The 17,402-nt window shown below is 36.4% G+C and overlaps 1 protein-coding gene across 5 annotated transcripts in view; it reads right to left on the reverse strand.

Annotated features, from left to right (window-relative positions):
* OSBPL8 (oxysterol binding protein like 8) overlaps window positions 1–17,402 on the reverse strand; it is a 164,533-nt gene that overhangs the window by 81,152 nt on the left and 65,979 nt on the right. For 4 of the 5 annotated variants that reach the window (XM_082636657.1, XM_082636658.1, XM_082636659.1 and 1 more), the window contains one exon: window positions 13,636–13,773. In XM_082636657.1, coding sequence (XP_082492783.1) covers window positions 13,636–13,773 — 138 coding nt within the window. Of the gene's footprint in view, window positions 1–13,635; window positions 13,774–17,402 lie in introns of those variants that run through there. The other variant, XM_082636660.1, reaches the window with a different exon arrangement.

The raw sequence follows: 17,402 nt of genomic DNA on the forward strand, positions 1-17,402 counted from the left end.
CAGATATTCTTAACCTCAACAAGGTAGAATGGGTCAATCTTCAGTTTGAGAGGTGTGTGTGTGTGTGTCTTGTTAAATCCTTCTTTACCTCAAGGATATACAAACATTTTTCTATGTTTTGTAAAGTTTAATAGCTTTATCTTTCACATTTAATCTGGGTTTGATTTTGTATTTAGTGGAAGAGATCTATTTTCATTTTTCTCATACAGATAACTAATTTCCCCAAAACAGTTTCTTGAGTAAACTGTCATACACTGAGTGTCCATATACGCTTGAGCCTGTTTGAAGTCTGCTGTGTTCCATTCATCTCGTTGTCTCTATCAGCAGGAATACCACCCATCTTATTTACTAGAGCGTTAGGTTAAGGACTAAGGAAGCCCTGACCCTTGTCTGGCTCTGCTTCTTCAGGAATGTCTCGTCTCTTCTTTGCCCTTTGCTCTCCCTAGAGAGTTATGGACAACCTTATCAAGTACCATGAAAAAAATCCTGTTGAGATATGAATTCAAAACACATCGAACACACACAATCAATCTGAGAAGTGACATGCTAATAACATTGCATTTTCCTATCAGAAACATGGTATGTCTCTCCATTTCTTGAGAATATACATACTCATAGTATTATACTTTTCTACTTAAAGGTATTTCACACCTCTTGTTAGATTTATTGCTATGTACCTTATTTTCTGTTATTTTAAGTGGTTATTATTTAAATTGGCTCCCTTCTCTCAATAACTCTTACTAACTCCCTTACTTTACCGACAGGTCAGTCACACTCTAAAAATAAATTTTTACAACACCATGACCAGCATTCTGATGTTCTTACTAGGAAGGTTTTCTCTGAACATTTAGTTTGCCATGTTACTGGAAGTGAAAGTTCAGCTACATGTTTTCATGTTTTCTTATGTTTCCCTACTTCTTGTCCCTAAACTTCGTAATCACAAATTAAACTCTTGAAGGCAGAAGCTACGAATATCATTTTTTGTTTGTTCTTGCTCTCTAGTACAGAAGTAGGTACCAAGCAGGCTAAATAAAGGCCAGCTTGATAGGGGAGACCCTTGGAAAATCCTGTACTCCTCAGGTGGTATTTGTCCTTCTGTTACAAACATCCTTCCTCCACCTGGGAAAAGATGAGTTTGCTAAACTTTCAGTGTTTCATCCTTAAATAAAATTTAACATATGTTCAAAGTTACCACAAAGAAATGGAAACAGGGCTTCCCTGATGGCGCAGTGGTTGAGAGTCCACCTGCCGATGCAGGGGACACGGGTTCGTGCCCCGGTCCGGGAAGATCCCACATTCCGCGGAGCGGCTGGGCCCGTGAGCCATGGCCGCTGAGCCTGCGCGTCCGGAGCCTGTGCTCCGCAACGGGAGAGGCCACAGCAGTGAGAGACCCGCGTACCGCAAAAAAAAAAAAAGAAATGGAAACAGAAAAGTTTCTATTAAACTACTGTTTCTCTTCTCTCAGAAATTATGCAAATATTACTTGGTAAATTAAATTGATATTATCTTGCTATATATTCATTAAAAATACAGAAAGCTTGCCTCCACATGCCTCAAATAAGGAAAGGAAAATTGTAGCAGCTAACTCTACAAATGAAACTCTTTTACCATTCTTGCTAAGAGGGATAGCTCAACCTCTCAGACTGTGAAGACAATTGGGGGGGAAATCCCACCAGAAAAGAGCTGAGAAACTAGTGCAGGTATTTTGTGACAATCCTTCACTGTTATCTTAATAAATAAATAAACTGGGGGGGAGGAATATATGAATGTATATGTTTATGGGGAGAAAAGCATCCTTTAGCGTTCTTAATGTTCATCTTACTGCTTTGTTAAAGAAGCAGTTAGTAAGGACTGGCAAGGATAAGACAGACTCTCTCATCTTTGTGAAGATGCTTAAAACAAAGCTGAATTATTCATTCTCACTTTTCAATAAATGATTTCAAAGTATTTCAGTTTCTCCTGTAGCAACAGCTGAAGAATACAGATATTGTAACATTTCACAAGAGAGATTTAGAAACATATTTTATTCTTATTTTCTTAACTTGCCAAATATTATACTCCCTTTCATTACTTAATAGGTACTTTCATAACTCTATGAAGCAACTCCCCAAACACAAGGAATTTCAAAACAGAAAACAACCATGTCTTAAGAAATAACTTCAGAAATCTAACTTATTGAGGGCTCAGAAACTTAGAAGAAAATCAACATAATCTCTAATTTATACTATTTCTAAAGAAAACAATCTACCATAGCACAACATCTAGGGAAAAAAAGAGAGTGGGGGTGGGGAATAAATTCAAGCTTTCTTTTAGGTAAAACAATTTTCATGAAATATAACACATGTATTCAAGAACACACTTGTTAATGTGTGTATGGTCTCATATATGTTCAGAATTGACCCTAGAAATGTCTTGCCAAGGAAGGAAGAATTGCTTCGGTTCAGGGAGGAAACTGACTTCTAGGTCTCCTTTGGTCTGTGAGCCACTCTACTGAAGGTACTCAGCAGTAGTCACCTGAGATTTTATTAAGAATGTCTAAAATTGTCACCCTGGGGAATCTGGTACGGTATCTTCACAATAGTACACCCTCTGTTAAAGAAAATCCCCCTGTAAAGTTTTCTGTTAAGTTAGATATAGACCCATCACTCCACGTTTAGTGCTGCCAGAGCATTCAAGGTGAAGGGACTTCACAGGTTGAAGAGAATTTACTAAAGGATAAGAGAAACACAATACTAAGTGTAGACATTTTAATTCAAGCCTAGATAAACCAAACATGGCTTAAATTAACTTTGATAAAACTGACTGAGCAGGTAAAACTTGTAGTTTTCAAAGTTTTTAAATTTTAAACACAAAAGTTACTTTGAAATGGATTCATAAAAGTTTTGGCACGGCAACATTTTACATTCTCTCACAAAGCACTACAATTGAAAGATGGTTTTTAAAAAATAAAACCGTGAAAATAGCTTTTTATGACCAGAGAAAGAAAGGGTAGCTACAAGATAAAATTTAGCAATTCATCAAGCTTTGATAATAATCTCAAATGTGATCCAGAGGGAATAGAGCATCTGTCTGTGAGATGAGCTATAATTTAGTCTCTAGGCTGCCTTAGCATTGTCCTTATTCAAAAGTACAGGGAAAACGGAGACAACAAGCCTAATCTACAAGTCTTTCTTTCTTGATAAAAAACTGAAATATAGTACATTCAAACAAGTCAGCCTAAAACAAATACCATCCTACTTAAGAGATTGTAATCATACTTAAGTTAAAACTACTTTGAAGTAAACTGGTACTTAGTCTTCAAACAGGGAAAAAAATCTGGCAAATACACAATTTTTGGAATAATCCAAATAATTCATCATCATAATCTAAACAGATAACAAATGAAAGATTATCTTGATGTGTGTGGGTGGGCTTTAGTGAGGACAGCCAGAGTCTCCCTAGTTCCACCAAAAAAAAAGAAAAAAAATCCTAAAATGATGGAAGGAAACCACAGTGCAAAAAAATAAACAAGTTGTTTTTAAGGGAAAGTGACCCACATTAAATTGGTATGAATCAATACGTATAAAGGAGACTCAGCCAGAAAACAGGAACAATGAGAATCTTTGCCATTCTAAAGCACTCACAAAACATAAATTTCTATCACCATACCATGTATAAAACAGAAAAAGAGGGCTTCCCTGGTGGCGCAGTGGTTGAGAGTCCACCTGCCGATGCAGGGGATACAGGTTCGTGCCCCGGTCCGGGAGGATCCCACATGCCACGAAGCGGCTGGGCCCGTGAGCCATGGCCGCTGAGCCTGCACATCCGGAGCCTGTGCTCCGCCATGGGAGAGGCCACAACAGTGAGAGGCCCGCGTACCGCAAAAAAAAAATCCCCAACAAACAAACAAAAAAAACAGAAAAAGAAAATAGCTGATCTGTAATTCACTCCAGTATAGTTGAATAGTTAAAGACTATGGGCTTTGACAGTCCTGAATTTGAAACCTGACTCTGACACTTACTAGTTTTCTGAATTTGGACAAATTTCTTAACATCCCTAATCCTCAACTGCCTCACATGTAAAGCAGACATAGTAACTGTGCCTATATCTTGTGGGGTTGTTTCAAAAGTTAAATATAATTCGGCATATAAACCTTTTAGTATAACAGCCAAACTCAGTAAGTGCTCAATAAATGGGAGCTGTTAGTATGAGTCCAGCAAATATCAGCAAAACGAACGTCATTTAAAATGAATGAATGAGTGAATGAACGAATCAATCTGTCTGTCTGCCTGGTCATCCACTCTCTCTCGTTAGCAAACACAGGAACAATATGACACGTGAGGTTCATGTTAGAGAAGGGGCTTCCAGCACATGAAGATCACCTCCAAAATTGCATTTATTCATTAAAAAATGAGCCTATAAGCTTCAGAGTGGCAGGAGCCAGCACATAACAGGTACTCAATAAAGATATTTATTCACATATTCACTTATTAAACATAAAAGTACCTACTATGTTGCATGTACTATGCAAGGCATGGGGGAATATATACTTATAATATATACAGATATAGATATATATGACAAACAGACATTTATTTATGCTCAACAACTCTCTTCCTTTTACACTAACCCGCAATTATTTTATCAGTTCAGTATTTGTCTATAAGAGAGCCCTTGCCCCTACAGCCACTTAACACAATGCTTCCAAGCCCTCTACTGATCCTGGCATTTCCTCCTACAGATCCTACCCCTCCACCACAGCAGTCCACCAAGCTCATCCACCAAACTCCACTCCCTTGCCAGCATCCCGCACTCACTCTGCCACCATTCTTTTGTTGCATACACCAAGCAAGGCCTAATGTTACAGAAGAAAATCCCATACTAGGTCAGACTGATACCAACCTAAACGCTACTTGGCAATCCCACTATCATGGTTCCTCCACTTTCTAGCTGTATTCCTAGTCCAGTCGATCCCTTAATCTTCACAATGGATCCCATCTCTGATGCCTTCTCTGAGAACCTGCCCTATTAATTCTCCTTTCTACTATAGTATTTCTCTCTACTGACTTTCTCCTGTCAATGTCTGAACATGCTCAAATATCTCATCTTAAAACAAATCTCCTTTTTGTCCCATGTTCTTTTTCTATCTACCCTACATATTCCTCCCCTTCAAAGGCACAATTCCTCAGAGTTTGCTATCTTAACTGTCCCCAATTTCTTATCCTTCTTACTCTTCATCCCACTGCCATCTAGCTTCATCACTGTTTCCAAAACTGATTTCACAGAAGTTATCAAAGATACCTTGTCAATGGGTAATTTTTCAGTTGTCTTAATTGGCTTTACTTTTGAGTTACATATAGAACTGTAGGTCACTCCCCTTCCTTCATAAAACCCCGTTTCATTCTCCTGGGATATAACATTCCTCTACAAATCTTCTTTGCCAATCCCTTCTCCAACAGATCCTTAAATGCTGACACTTCTTAGGACTGTATTCCAACTCCTTTCTTTTCTCAAACTACAATTCTTTCCAAACTTTTCGCAACTCACAATGAGAAATATATTTTGCATCAAGTGTGTATGTGTGTGTACACATATGAGTATCAGATAACAATTTCACAGATCAGATTAAGTAAGCTCTGATCTTTTGATCCTATTCTATTTCATTAAAAAAAAACTGTACTGTCTGAGAATCACTAAACTGATCTACACAATTGTTTTAACTCTGTCTTCAATTACTATATTTAAGCTGATGACTTCTAAATCTACATTTCTAGTGCATACGTGTCTGTTAAATTCTAAACCCATAAAGCCAATTTCCTCCTCAACAGTTCCACATGGATAAAGTCCTTCAAACTCACCATGTCCAAAACTGGAGTTCTCAGCATCTTTCCCCCAAACACATTCTTCCTCCATAGTCCCCTATCTTGGTAAACTGCTGAACTAGTTTCCCAAGCAAAATATCCAGGAGTCATTGCTGAGTCCTCCCTCTCTTTTTCCTCTGTCACCCCCCAACCCAATCAATCACTAATCCCTGAGAAATTTTCCTCTATATATTTCTCCCCTTTTTTTTTAAACTCACACAACTGTCACTCTCATCCAGGCTGTATTCACCTCGCCTGGACGGTACAGTCTAGTAATGAGTCTTCTCTCATATACTGTATTCTTCCAAATTTATAAATGCAATTCTAATCATTCTGTGTTGCCTACTCTTACAGTTATCTATTGTTGTACAATAAACCACTCAAAACTTAGTGGTTTAAAACACTAAAATTATTTGCTCATAATTCTACAATTTTGGCAAACTGGGGGAGGGGGGCAGATGGGGACTGCTTGTCTCTAATCCACACAGCATCTGCTGGAAATCCCAATATGCTTTCCTCACTCACATGTCTGGTCCTTTAGCTAGGTGACTAGAACAGCTAGGGGGTGGCCAATTTGGGCTTTCATACAGCTGGTAGTATGTGGATGGTGAGACTTTTACATGGAAGCTGACTTCCTCCAATATACAAAAATAGAAGTTACCAGATCTTTTTAATGCCTGGTCTCAAAAGTCCTAGAATGTCACTTCTACTACATTCTATTGGTCATAGCCAATAGACTGGCCAACAGACATGGCCAGCCTAGAACTAAACAGAGGTAGGGGTGGAAGAGGAATAGACTCCATTTCTTGATGGGCAAGTTGTAAGGACACATAGAAAAAGAGCATGTGAGATGAAAGACATCGTTGCAGTCATCTTTGAAAATGAAATATACCACTGTCCACCTAATTTACATTCCTTCCACATGCCAAATATACTCAATGCCCTTCCCCTAATCAAAATGTCATCCTATTACAGCACTGGCTGTAAGGCCAGGATCTTGTTATCTAAATTAGGTTCAAATGCACACGTACTCCTTGGGTTTAGTTTCGCATATATGGTTCCTTTTTTTTTTAATTAAAATTTTTTTTTAAATTTCTGGCCACGTAGCATGCAGGATCTTAGTTCCCTGACCAGGGATTGAACCCATGCCCACTGCAGTGGAAGGGTGGAGTCTTAACCACTGGACCACCAGGGAAGTCCCCATATGGTTCCTTTGATACAGCTCCTCTTAAATCAAAATCCCATTGCCTCAAAAGATAACTTATCTGCCCCACTGCAGTAAGCCAGGGACAGAACTGCAATAAGACACTTGAGTTCAAAAGCTGTAGGGAATAGGGAGTTACACTGAAGGCACATATCAGTGCCATAGCAATTGTGAAATCTGCTAGGGACATGTCATCACCTACTTGACTAGAACAACAGTTCTGCTCCCTGAAAAGAGTCCTCTGTCACTGGTGACTCTACCCTCTGGGCTCCGAGCTCAGAGCTCCATTCTCGGGTCACTCTTCCTATTTCATAAGAAATGGTCCACGTTTGCAACAGTGTAGCTTTCTCAGCTTGCTTCCTGCCCATGTAAGACTGGGATTCCCCACACATACAAAGGTTCTTTTTAGTTGAACTTTGTCTGTCCTTTTCTGTCTAAGCTGGTGGAGCTTTGATTAGTACCATCCTTGTAAAAACTTTGTGGATTTCCTATGAATTTTATTGGAAATAACTCCATTAAACAGACATCACACCCACTAATCTCTGAGATAGGCCACTCTCTTCTTTGCTTTAGCTTTTTTTTTTTTGCCACTCTCTTCTTTGGTATGTCTGTCATGGTACTGTAGGAAAGCAGATTTAAGAGCCTTGAAGCTCTTTGGACTAGCTGAGACATTCTTATAAGGTATGCCTTTAAGACTCTTTTCAATGCTTTTGTCTAGCTGAAAGGCTCTAAGAGGCATTGTCTTAAATCTTTCTGAGGTCTCAACCAAAAAAATTTTACAGAAGAACTCTTGATCTGATCCTTATTTTGAGGTCATTTTTTTTGCACCCCGGGATTTGAGAAGAATTAGATAAGCAGAGGGAAGGGAGAGAATGTTCCACAATGGAGAATGAGAATAAATAAAAGCACAGTCTTATGGGGAACAGGGAAGAAAGTCATCTAGCTAGGTTCATGATGGGGGAAAATATAAAATGAAATTGGAAGGGAAGAATAAAGTCAGAAATACTAACAGCTCTAACTACAAGATTATGAAATCTGTAATTTACGCTCTTTATTGCTGGTTTCTGCTTGCTGATCCAAATGTTGCTACATCAGATACACTTGGAGAGCTTCATAAATACACAGACTCACCCTAGAGATTTTGAAAGGCTGGAGAAGAAGCTACATCTAAGCAAAGAAAGCTCCCAGGTGATTCTCAGATACAGCCAGACTTAGGAGGCACTGCTCTAGGCAACAGTCAACCACTGGCTTCTTGAGAATGGGAGTGTCATAAATGTAGATACCTAATGAAGTTTTCAGTGATAAGCTTGAATAATAAAAATCTGTATTTTCATTTATAATTTTCTATTTCTCTTTATTCATATCATTTCCCTAAGAGACCTACTTCATAGGATCCATGTTTTCTCTGACCATATACATCTATAAGAACCCCAGTCCCATCACAGTCTCACCTTAACATGTAACAATGATTTTCTGTTTGGTTGTCTTGTTAAGAAAGATGAGCCTGGAAGGCAAGGTCCTAAGAGGAGTTAGGATACTATGGAACTAAGTAATGTATGTATGGAATAATAAGGACCTGACCTAAGACGATGATAGTTAAGAAGGAAAATGAAGATAAACACCAGAGCTGTGACACTTTAGACTTCTAGAAGAAATCACAAAAAGTGTTCTTTGCAACTTTAGGGTTGACAAAGATTTCTTTAATGGGGGAAAAAAGAGCTCGAGTCATAGGGAAAAACTGATAAATTGGATTTCATCAAAATTAAAAACATCTGTTCTTTGAAAGAAATCATTTAGACAATGAAAAGGCATGCCAAGACTGGAAGAAAATACAACATATACAGCTAGCAAAGGATGATATTGAAATATATTTAAAAATTCTTAAAACTCAATAAGACAAGCCAAATTTTTAAATGGGCAAAAACATCTGAACTGACACTTCAGATATACAAGTGGCCAATGAGCATATGAAAAGATGCTCAACATTATTAGTCATCAGGAAAATGGAAATTAAAACCACAATGTGATATTACTATACACCCACTAGAATGGCTAAACTAAAAGAAATCAAGGTTACAGAGCAACTGAAATGTTCATTCACTGCTGACAAATGTAAAATGGTATAACTACTTTGGAATACAGTTTTGGCCATTTCTTATAAAGTAAAACATACACTCATCATATGATTTCACAACTGTACTCCTAGATATTACTCAAAGAAAGAAAGAAAAAAAAACCAACTCCACATTAAGCATTGTACACATTATGGGGTTATATCAAAAGACACAGGAGCCAGAGTTAAGGTTTGGAAAATTTGAGCCTCAAAAATCTAATGACTAGGGCTTCCCTGGTAGCGCAGTGGTTGAGAGTCCACCTGCCGATGCAGGGGACACGGGTTCGTACCCCGGTCCGGGAAGATCCCACATGTTGTGAGATCCCTCTCACAACAGTGAGAGGCCTGCGTATGGCAAAAAAAAAAAAAAAAATCTAATGACTAAATTGATCAAAACTTTAAAAATATAAACCTCTGGAGTCATAACTATGTTCAAATTTTAGCTCTATCACATATTAACTGTGTAAACTACATTAAGGAAATTACCCTTATCAACTGCTCAGTTTCTTCATTTGTGAAACAGGGAGAATGATTTATATACCAGAAGGCTCTTATAAGAATTCCAGGAGCTAATAATACATGTAAAAAGCACTTAAGAGACACAGGGAACTTTAAATGTTAGTCATTATTACTATCAATAAGGTTTTGGAATTCTAATTCTTTCCACTCAGAAGTTGAGATACTGATCTAGAGTACTTAAGTTACGGCAGACCTATCAAAGAGGTTTTCTAGATATTTGTTAATCTCCGATAATTTATCTTCACCATAATCAAGAGTTAATGGATTTATCTTATTTCAAACACACCTCTGACACCTGAAAACTATGATGTGGCATTTCAGTAGGTAAACCAGAGGGAGATATTATACATTACAAAAACCCAATAGGTTGACTTTAACAAAGAAGTATGTTCAGTATGTAATTCACTCTACAACTATTAATTTACCCATAAATTACCCAGGAACATTTAGGTGTAAATCAAGATATAACTAACACTACAGCCGCTGTAAATGCAAAAGTTAGAGGTTGTACATGGCCATCCATACTAAAAGAATTTCCAAATGAGCCTCTATAAGATGCTGAAGTACAGCAAAAGTCGAAATATCAGCCTTCAACTCAAATAGAATCATTTATTTAAAACAATAATAATAGTAATAATATTGTTGTGGTGGTTATTATTATTATTAATCAGCTATCATGAGTGGTTATCATTTACCAGGCTATGTTCTAAGCTTTTTATATGTATTAACGCATTTTAAGCCTTATAAAAATCTTATGTGCTGGATAGATACTATTATTATCTTCAATGCATGAGTTCTTTACATTAAAATATTTTTAAGCCAAAAAAAATATGTCACCACCGGAAGTAGACTTTATGTCTTCTTTTTAATCTAAAAAACTGGTACTTAGGAGGCAATAACCATTTATCCTGACTTTCCTATAGGAACTATGTTTCAGTGGTTATTAGGTAGCCTTAAGATAATTAAGATCTCTTTCTTACAGAAGAACTTCAAGTGTAAAAAGAATGACAGAATTAGAAAATCACCATTTTTCCACTCTAATGTTGTTTTCCACCCTAATTGATCTTGATCATCAAAGAGTGCTTACACTTTTAGGTGAAACGTTGATGGGGAACAGAATATTTACTAGGTGCCAACTGTCTTTTACTTTCAGGTTATAAGGGGAGAAAAGATGCAACTTTCAGTTGAAGAGGATCAGGCTGCCACCACCTGAACCTGCTGATCAATCTCACATCACTAATAGTGGGACACTCGTATGATGCGTGACTTCTCATGTGAGGCAGCATGAAGCGGGACACATCCCCTAGAAAACAATCTCGCCAACAATGTTCAACCTGAATGCAGTCAAGCCTTTGCATTGAACTTCCAGTTCACAGAAAATACACAAGACAGGGGAAACAAATAAAACAATACTGCAAGGAGGCAATCAAATCCAAAAGGTCCAACACTCTGTAGGGACACTGACCTAGTTTCTTAAAAAAGTCAAAGGCACAAGAGAAAATAAAATAAGAGTAAACAAGGAGGCTCTTTGGGATTAAAGGAGATATAATTCTATAACAACCAGATGCAATGCATGAATTTTTCTTGGATCCTGGTTTCAAGAAGCTTATTGCAAAAAACTTGGGGACAATTGGGGAAATTTAAATTTGAGCTAGGTGTTAGCTTATATTAAATAATTATCATTAACTTTGTTAGATCTAATAAAGGTTTTATGGTTATATAAGAAAATGTTCTTAATTTTTAGAGATGGATTAAGTATTTGGGGGTACAACATCATGAGGTCTATGATTTACTCCAAATATTCCAGCCCCACCCCCAAATAAATAAAATAAATCCAACAAAAGGTTAATAATTTCTTACATCTACTTGATGGATTTATTAGTGTTCATTGTACTATTCTCTCAAATTCCTTGTTTGCCGGAAAATGTTTGTGACACATGAAAGTACTTTTAATGATTAGTAACTAACCTTTTTGTTACTTCATTAAATTCCAAGTTAAAGAATTCCTCTAAATATTCTAGTACACAGATATATCAATCAGATGAACCATATTTATTACAGTCAAAATTCGGGTGCACAGAACAAAAAAATCACGTAAGCTGCATCCTTTCAGAATTTTATCTTAATGAAGCTTATGTATACCATTGTGTACCATACATCCATTTTCAAAAAAGCATTTAGAAACAAAAATGCTAACTTTACAAAATATATTCAACAACCAAGCAATAAATTTTAGCATAGTAGTAATTGTTTTTATCTTGCTAAAGTTTTTCCAATTCCTGCAATGCTATATAAAAATGTCTCCATCTAACACTTGACTAGAAAAACATTTTCCACTGGAATAAATTAGAAAATGATCATGTAACTTACTATTAACCAGTTAATATTCATTTAAAAAGAAGTAACTAAAGCCTACTTCAAGGAATAATTCATACAGTAACAACACTAAAACCTGACTAACTATACCGACAGTATAACATAATTGTTGAGACTCTAAATTTTTAAAAATACTTGATAACCTAAGTACACATTAGCTTTCAAACACCAAATTTAAGTTCTTAGTTTTAAAAGCAGAAGTCTTTCCAACACAGTTACCAGTAGTACCCCAGGAAAGTTCAAAGCATTTGATCAAATAAACTTTAGCTAAGAAGCAGAATCGAATATACAAAAGGGATCAATTAGGAATTAGGAACTCCATAATCCCTGGAAGTCCCCAAGACTCTTTGAAAGGGTCTGCAAGGTCAAGACTAGTTTCATCATACTGTTTCACCGTGTTGACACTTTCACTGATAGTGCAAACGCAATGCTGGGTAATACCACTGGCGCTTCGGCACATATCAAAGCAGAGGCACCAGGCTGCAGTGGTAGTCACTGATTTCTTCACTGCCATGCACTTGCAGTAAAAGAAGGCCAGTTTCACTTACAAATGTCCTTCATAAAGCTAGACATAAATTAAACAGATTTGCAAAAACTGTAAAACAGTAGTTCTCAGCCAGAGACAATTTTGTCCTGCAAGGGACATCTGTCAAGATCTAGAGCTGTTTCTAGTTGTCACAATCAGGAAAAATACTATTGGCACCTAGTGCACAGTGGCCAAGGATGCTGCTAAATATCCTACAATGCATGGGATATCTCCCCTCAACAAAGAATTATCCAGCCCCCAATGACAACAGGGCCAAGGCTGAGGGACCCTGAAGGAAAAGAATACTACTCTTCTCATTCTCACTCAACTTTTTTTTGGTGGGGGAGAGGGGGTCAGTTATTTTTCATAAAAATATTTTAATCATATTAACCTGTGATAAGTTTATTATTTAATTTTAAATGAATTAAGAGCAAACATTTTAAACAAACTATTACATATAAAATAAGCTACAGGATTTATTATATGACACAGGGAATGTAGCCAATATTTTATAATAAATATAAATGGAGTATAACCTTTAAAAATTGTGAATCACTATATTGTAAACCTGTAATGTGCATAATATTGTATGTACATCAACTATACTTCAATTAAAAAAACAGTAAACATTTTTTTAAGGTTTTAGTTTTAATTTACAATACAGTAAGTATCAAGAGGTTACCTAACCCACATAAACGAAAGTTCTTTGGGGGCTTCAGTAATCTTTGACAGTACAAAGGAGTCCTGAGACCAAAAAGTTTGAGAATCACTGAATTAGAAGAATGATACAACTAACCAAATATGTTGGAGAATATAAGGGGAATTAAAGGACTCCAAAGGAAAATGCACTAATTTCAAGAGTATTATGAACGATCAAAACAAACATAAACCTTTATAAAACCAAACAGTCCAAAAGAAAAGTCATGATAGACCCCCAAATGTCATTTTCTCCCTACACACACACACACACACACACACACACACACACACACACACACACACACACACACACACACCATCAAAAACAACAAAAAACATTAAAAGTACAACTCCTTACCCTGGCTATGAGGACTTGCTGGACTAAAAGATGGCTGATACAAATCTTTGGTTGGCGTTGGAAAAGCTTCTTTCCCTTGGCGCTGACTCATCTTTCCTGGTGTCAGGTGTTGAGTATCGTCACTGTTTGCTAACACAGCTCAAGGAAAGAAGGGAAAAAGAATTAGTACTTAATTCATAGATTTACATAACCGCATAGTTAATAACATGGAATAGAACTACGACTGAAATGGCCTCAGTGGTTATATTCATTTTACCAACTCAATACTTTAATAAAAAATTAACATAATTGTTTTATTTTTAGTTTGTTATCAATTCAACAGGAATTTATAGGTATCAAATTATACAAATTATAGACCTCATAAAAATGAAAGTACATATTCTGATAATGAAAGTACTCCAAGGTTTACTGTCAACCTTTCATTGTGTTATTAACTCTATATATTTGTCAATAGAGCAGTAAGCAAAAGACAATGTCATTTCACAGAAGAAATACAAATGGTCAGTAAACATGAAAAGATAGTCAACCTCATTAGTAATGAGAAAAAAATACAAATTAATAGCAGTATAAAATAGTATTTTATATTCATTAGAACTTCTACTCTAATTTCTGATTTTCATGGAAAGTAGGTGTGATTCTTGTTTTATAGATGGGGAAACTTTAGGTTCAGAGATTGTCTTGCCTAAGACTAAGTAATAGAGGTAAGATTCTAACTCAGAACCATTTGGTTCAAAGTCTGGTCTCAAAAGCTTGCTGTCCCAACAATCAATCTAGTGTTTAAGGCTGCTATTCGCCCATTTGACCAAGCTACTAATAGAGGAGAGCAATGCCCGGTTCCAGAGAGGGCAGAAAAGAGAAAAATACTCATTGGAGGCGTAGGGCAGATCGTGAGCAGATGCACGGTGCCCCAGGATCTCCACCCTTTCATTTTATACAACTGCTTTTCAGTCTATGGAAACTTGAGTTTTATCTTGAGAGAGGATGATTCTGTCTTCAGTCTACATGTAATTTTAAACTTAATGAGAACTTAATAGTCACCTTTTTAATCACCATATCTTTTAAATCTAATTGTTTTAACATGTTTTCAAATTGTGCTAAAGTTATCAAAATTATATTTTAGCTCCTTAAATTTTAAAGTAAAAACTCAAAAATACTTTCACTTATCATCCAAGTAAAGATATAAAAAATTTATTTTCCCATCAAGTCCATAAAAAAGAATCCTTATACTGATAAATACTAAATTTTTATCTCCTCCTAAACTCAAAAACTCACATATCCAACTACCTGCCTTATAATCACCTCTATTATTTTACAGACATCTCAAATTTATCCAGAACCGTTCTGGCCTTTCCTTATCCTCCAAACCTGCCTCTCTTCCATCTGTTAATGGAATCACTATTCCCCTCCCCCACTTTCTCAGGCCAAAAACCTTAGATGTATTCTTTGATTTTTTTTCTTTCTTTCACATTTCATATCCAATTCATCTGTGAGATCTTTATACTCTATCTTCAAAATTTATCTGGAATCCTCCTACTTCTCCTCACTTCCACAACTACCACCCTGTTCCAAGCCAGCATTACCACCATTATCACAGCAGCAGATTTCTACTTGGTCTCCAGACTTAGCATCTTGCTCCCTGCCTTGTGTAGAGTTCATTCTCTATATAGAAGCCTGAGTAATCTTTGTAAACCGTAGATCAGATTCGTATTAAGGAGAAATATCCACAATGGCTTTCCATTATATTTGCAATAAATTCCATGGCCTAAAGATTCAACAGTCTGCCCCCTGCTTATCTGTCCAACCTCATTCTCTACTATCCTCCTCTTTATTCGCTTGGCTCCAGCCATAATGCCCTTCTTGGTATTCCTCAAACATGCCATCTTGCCCCAGTCACAGCCCTTATATCTTTTTTCCCTTCTACCTGGAATACTTCTACCCCAGACCTTCATATTATTCACCACTCTCATCATTTGTTGTCTGTGTTCAAATGTCATCTCTTTAGAAAAGCCCCTCATTGTGTTTTTTGATAAGTCAGTTCCTAATTTTAATATAATACAATTTATCAATTCTGGTTTTGTTTTTTTTTTGTTTTGGTTAGTGCCCATTCTACCACAATTATATTCTATCACTTTACCCTACGTGATTTTCACTGTAGCTCTTATCAGTATCTGAAATTATATCATTTATTTGTCTATTATCTGCCTTCTACATGAGACCATAAATTCCATGAGAAGGGAGTTTTGTCTGCCTTATTTTTCCATAAATCCTCAAGTCCCAGTGTGATTCTGGCATACTGAAGGTGTTCAAAAGAATTTTGTTAAAGGAATCAGATCAACAAATTCTATATTTTTATGAAACTTCATTATCATAAAGTATACGGTGGCTTATTCAGTTACTAAATCCAATATCCATTTAATACCTAAAAATTATTACTGAAATTTAAAATGTATGGTACTGATATAGAGAGAGACAAATTGATCTAAAGACCTTAACAGAGAGCTCTCAGAGACAAACCCATGCATATGTGGAGCATGTATATATGCTAGAGGTAGGAAAGACTATGCAATTAATAATATTGATACTAGGAAAATTGGTCATCCATGTTGGAAAAATAGGTTCCACTCTCATACCACACACAAAGAATATTTTTTATGCAATTAAAAACATAAATGCAAAAAGCAAAACTTGAAAGCTTTTTAAAGAAAATTTAAGAGAAAATCTTTATAAATTTGGGGTAGGAAATGATTCCTTTAAAACCCACGTACCTATGGTCAACTAATCTATGACAAAGGAGGCAAGGATATACAATGGAGAAATGACAGTCTCTTCAACAAGTGGTGCTGAGAAAACTGGACAGCTACATGTAAAAGAATGAAATTAGAACACTCCCTAACACCATACACAAAAATAAACTCAAAATGGATTAGAGAAATAAATGTAAGACCAGACGCTGGAAAACTCTTAGAAGAAAACATAGGAAGAACACTCTTTGACATAAATCACAGCAAGATCTTTCTTGATCCACCTCCTAGAGTAATGGAAATAAAAACAAAAATAAACAAATGGGACCTAATGAAACTTAAAAGCTTTTGCACAACAAAGGAAACCATAAACAAGACAAAAAGACAACCCTCAGAATGGGAGAAAATATTTGCAAACGAATCAACGGACAAAGGATTAATCTCCAAAATATATAAACAGCTCATGCAGCTCAATATTAAATAAACAAACAACCCAATCCAAAAATGGGCAGAAGACCTAAATAGACATTTCTCCAAAGAAGACATACAGATGGCCAAGAAGCACATGAAAAGCTGTTCAACATCACTAATTATTAGAGAAATGCAAATCAAAACTACAATGAGTTATCACCTCACACAGTTAGAATGGGCTTCATCAGAAAATCTACAAACAACAAATGCTGGAGAGGGTGTGGAGAAAAGGGAACCCTCTTGCACTGTTGGTGGGAATGTAAATTGATACAGCCACTATGGAGAACAGTATGGAGGTTCCTTAAAAAACTAAAAATAGAATTACCATATGATCCTGCAATCCCACTACTGGGCACATACCCAGAGAAAACCATAATTCAAAAAGACACATGCACCCCAATGTTCACTGCAGCACTATTTACAATAGCCAGGTCATGGAAGCAACCTAAATGCCCATCAACAGACGAATGGCTAAAGAAGATGTGGTACATCTATACAATGGAATATTACTCAGCCATAAAAACGAATGAAATTGGGTCATTTGTTGAGACGTGG

The sequence above is a fragment of the Mesoplodon mirus genome (genome assembly GCF_964341445.2).
Source record: "Mesoplodon mirus genome assembly, chromosome: 11".
Lineage (NCBI taxonomy): Eukaryota > Metazoa > Chordata > Mammalia > Artiodactyla > Ziphiidae > Mesoplodon > Mesoplodon mirus.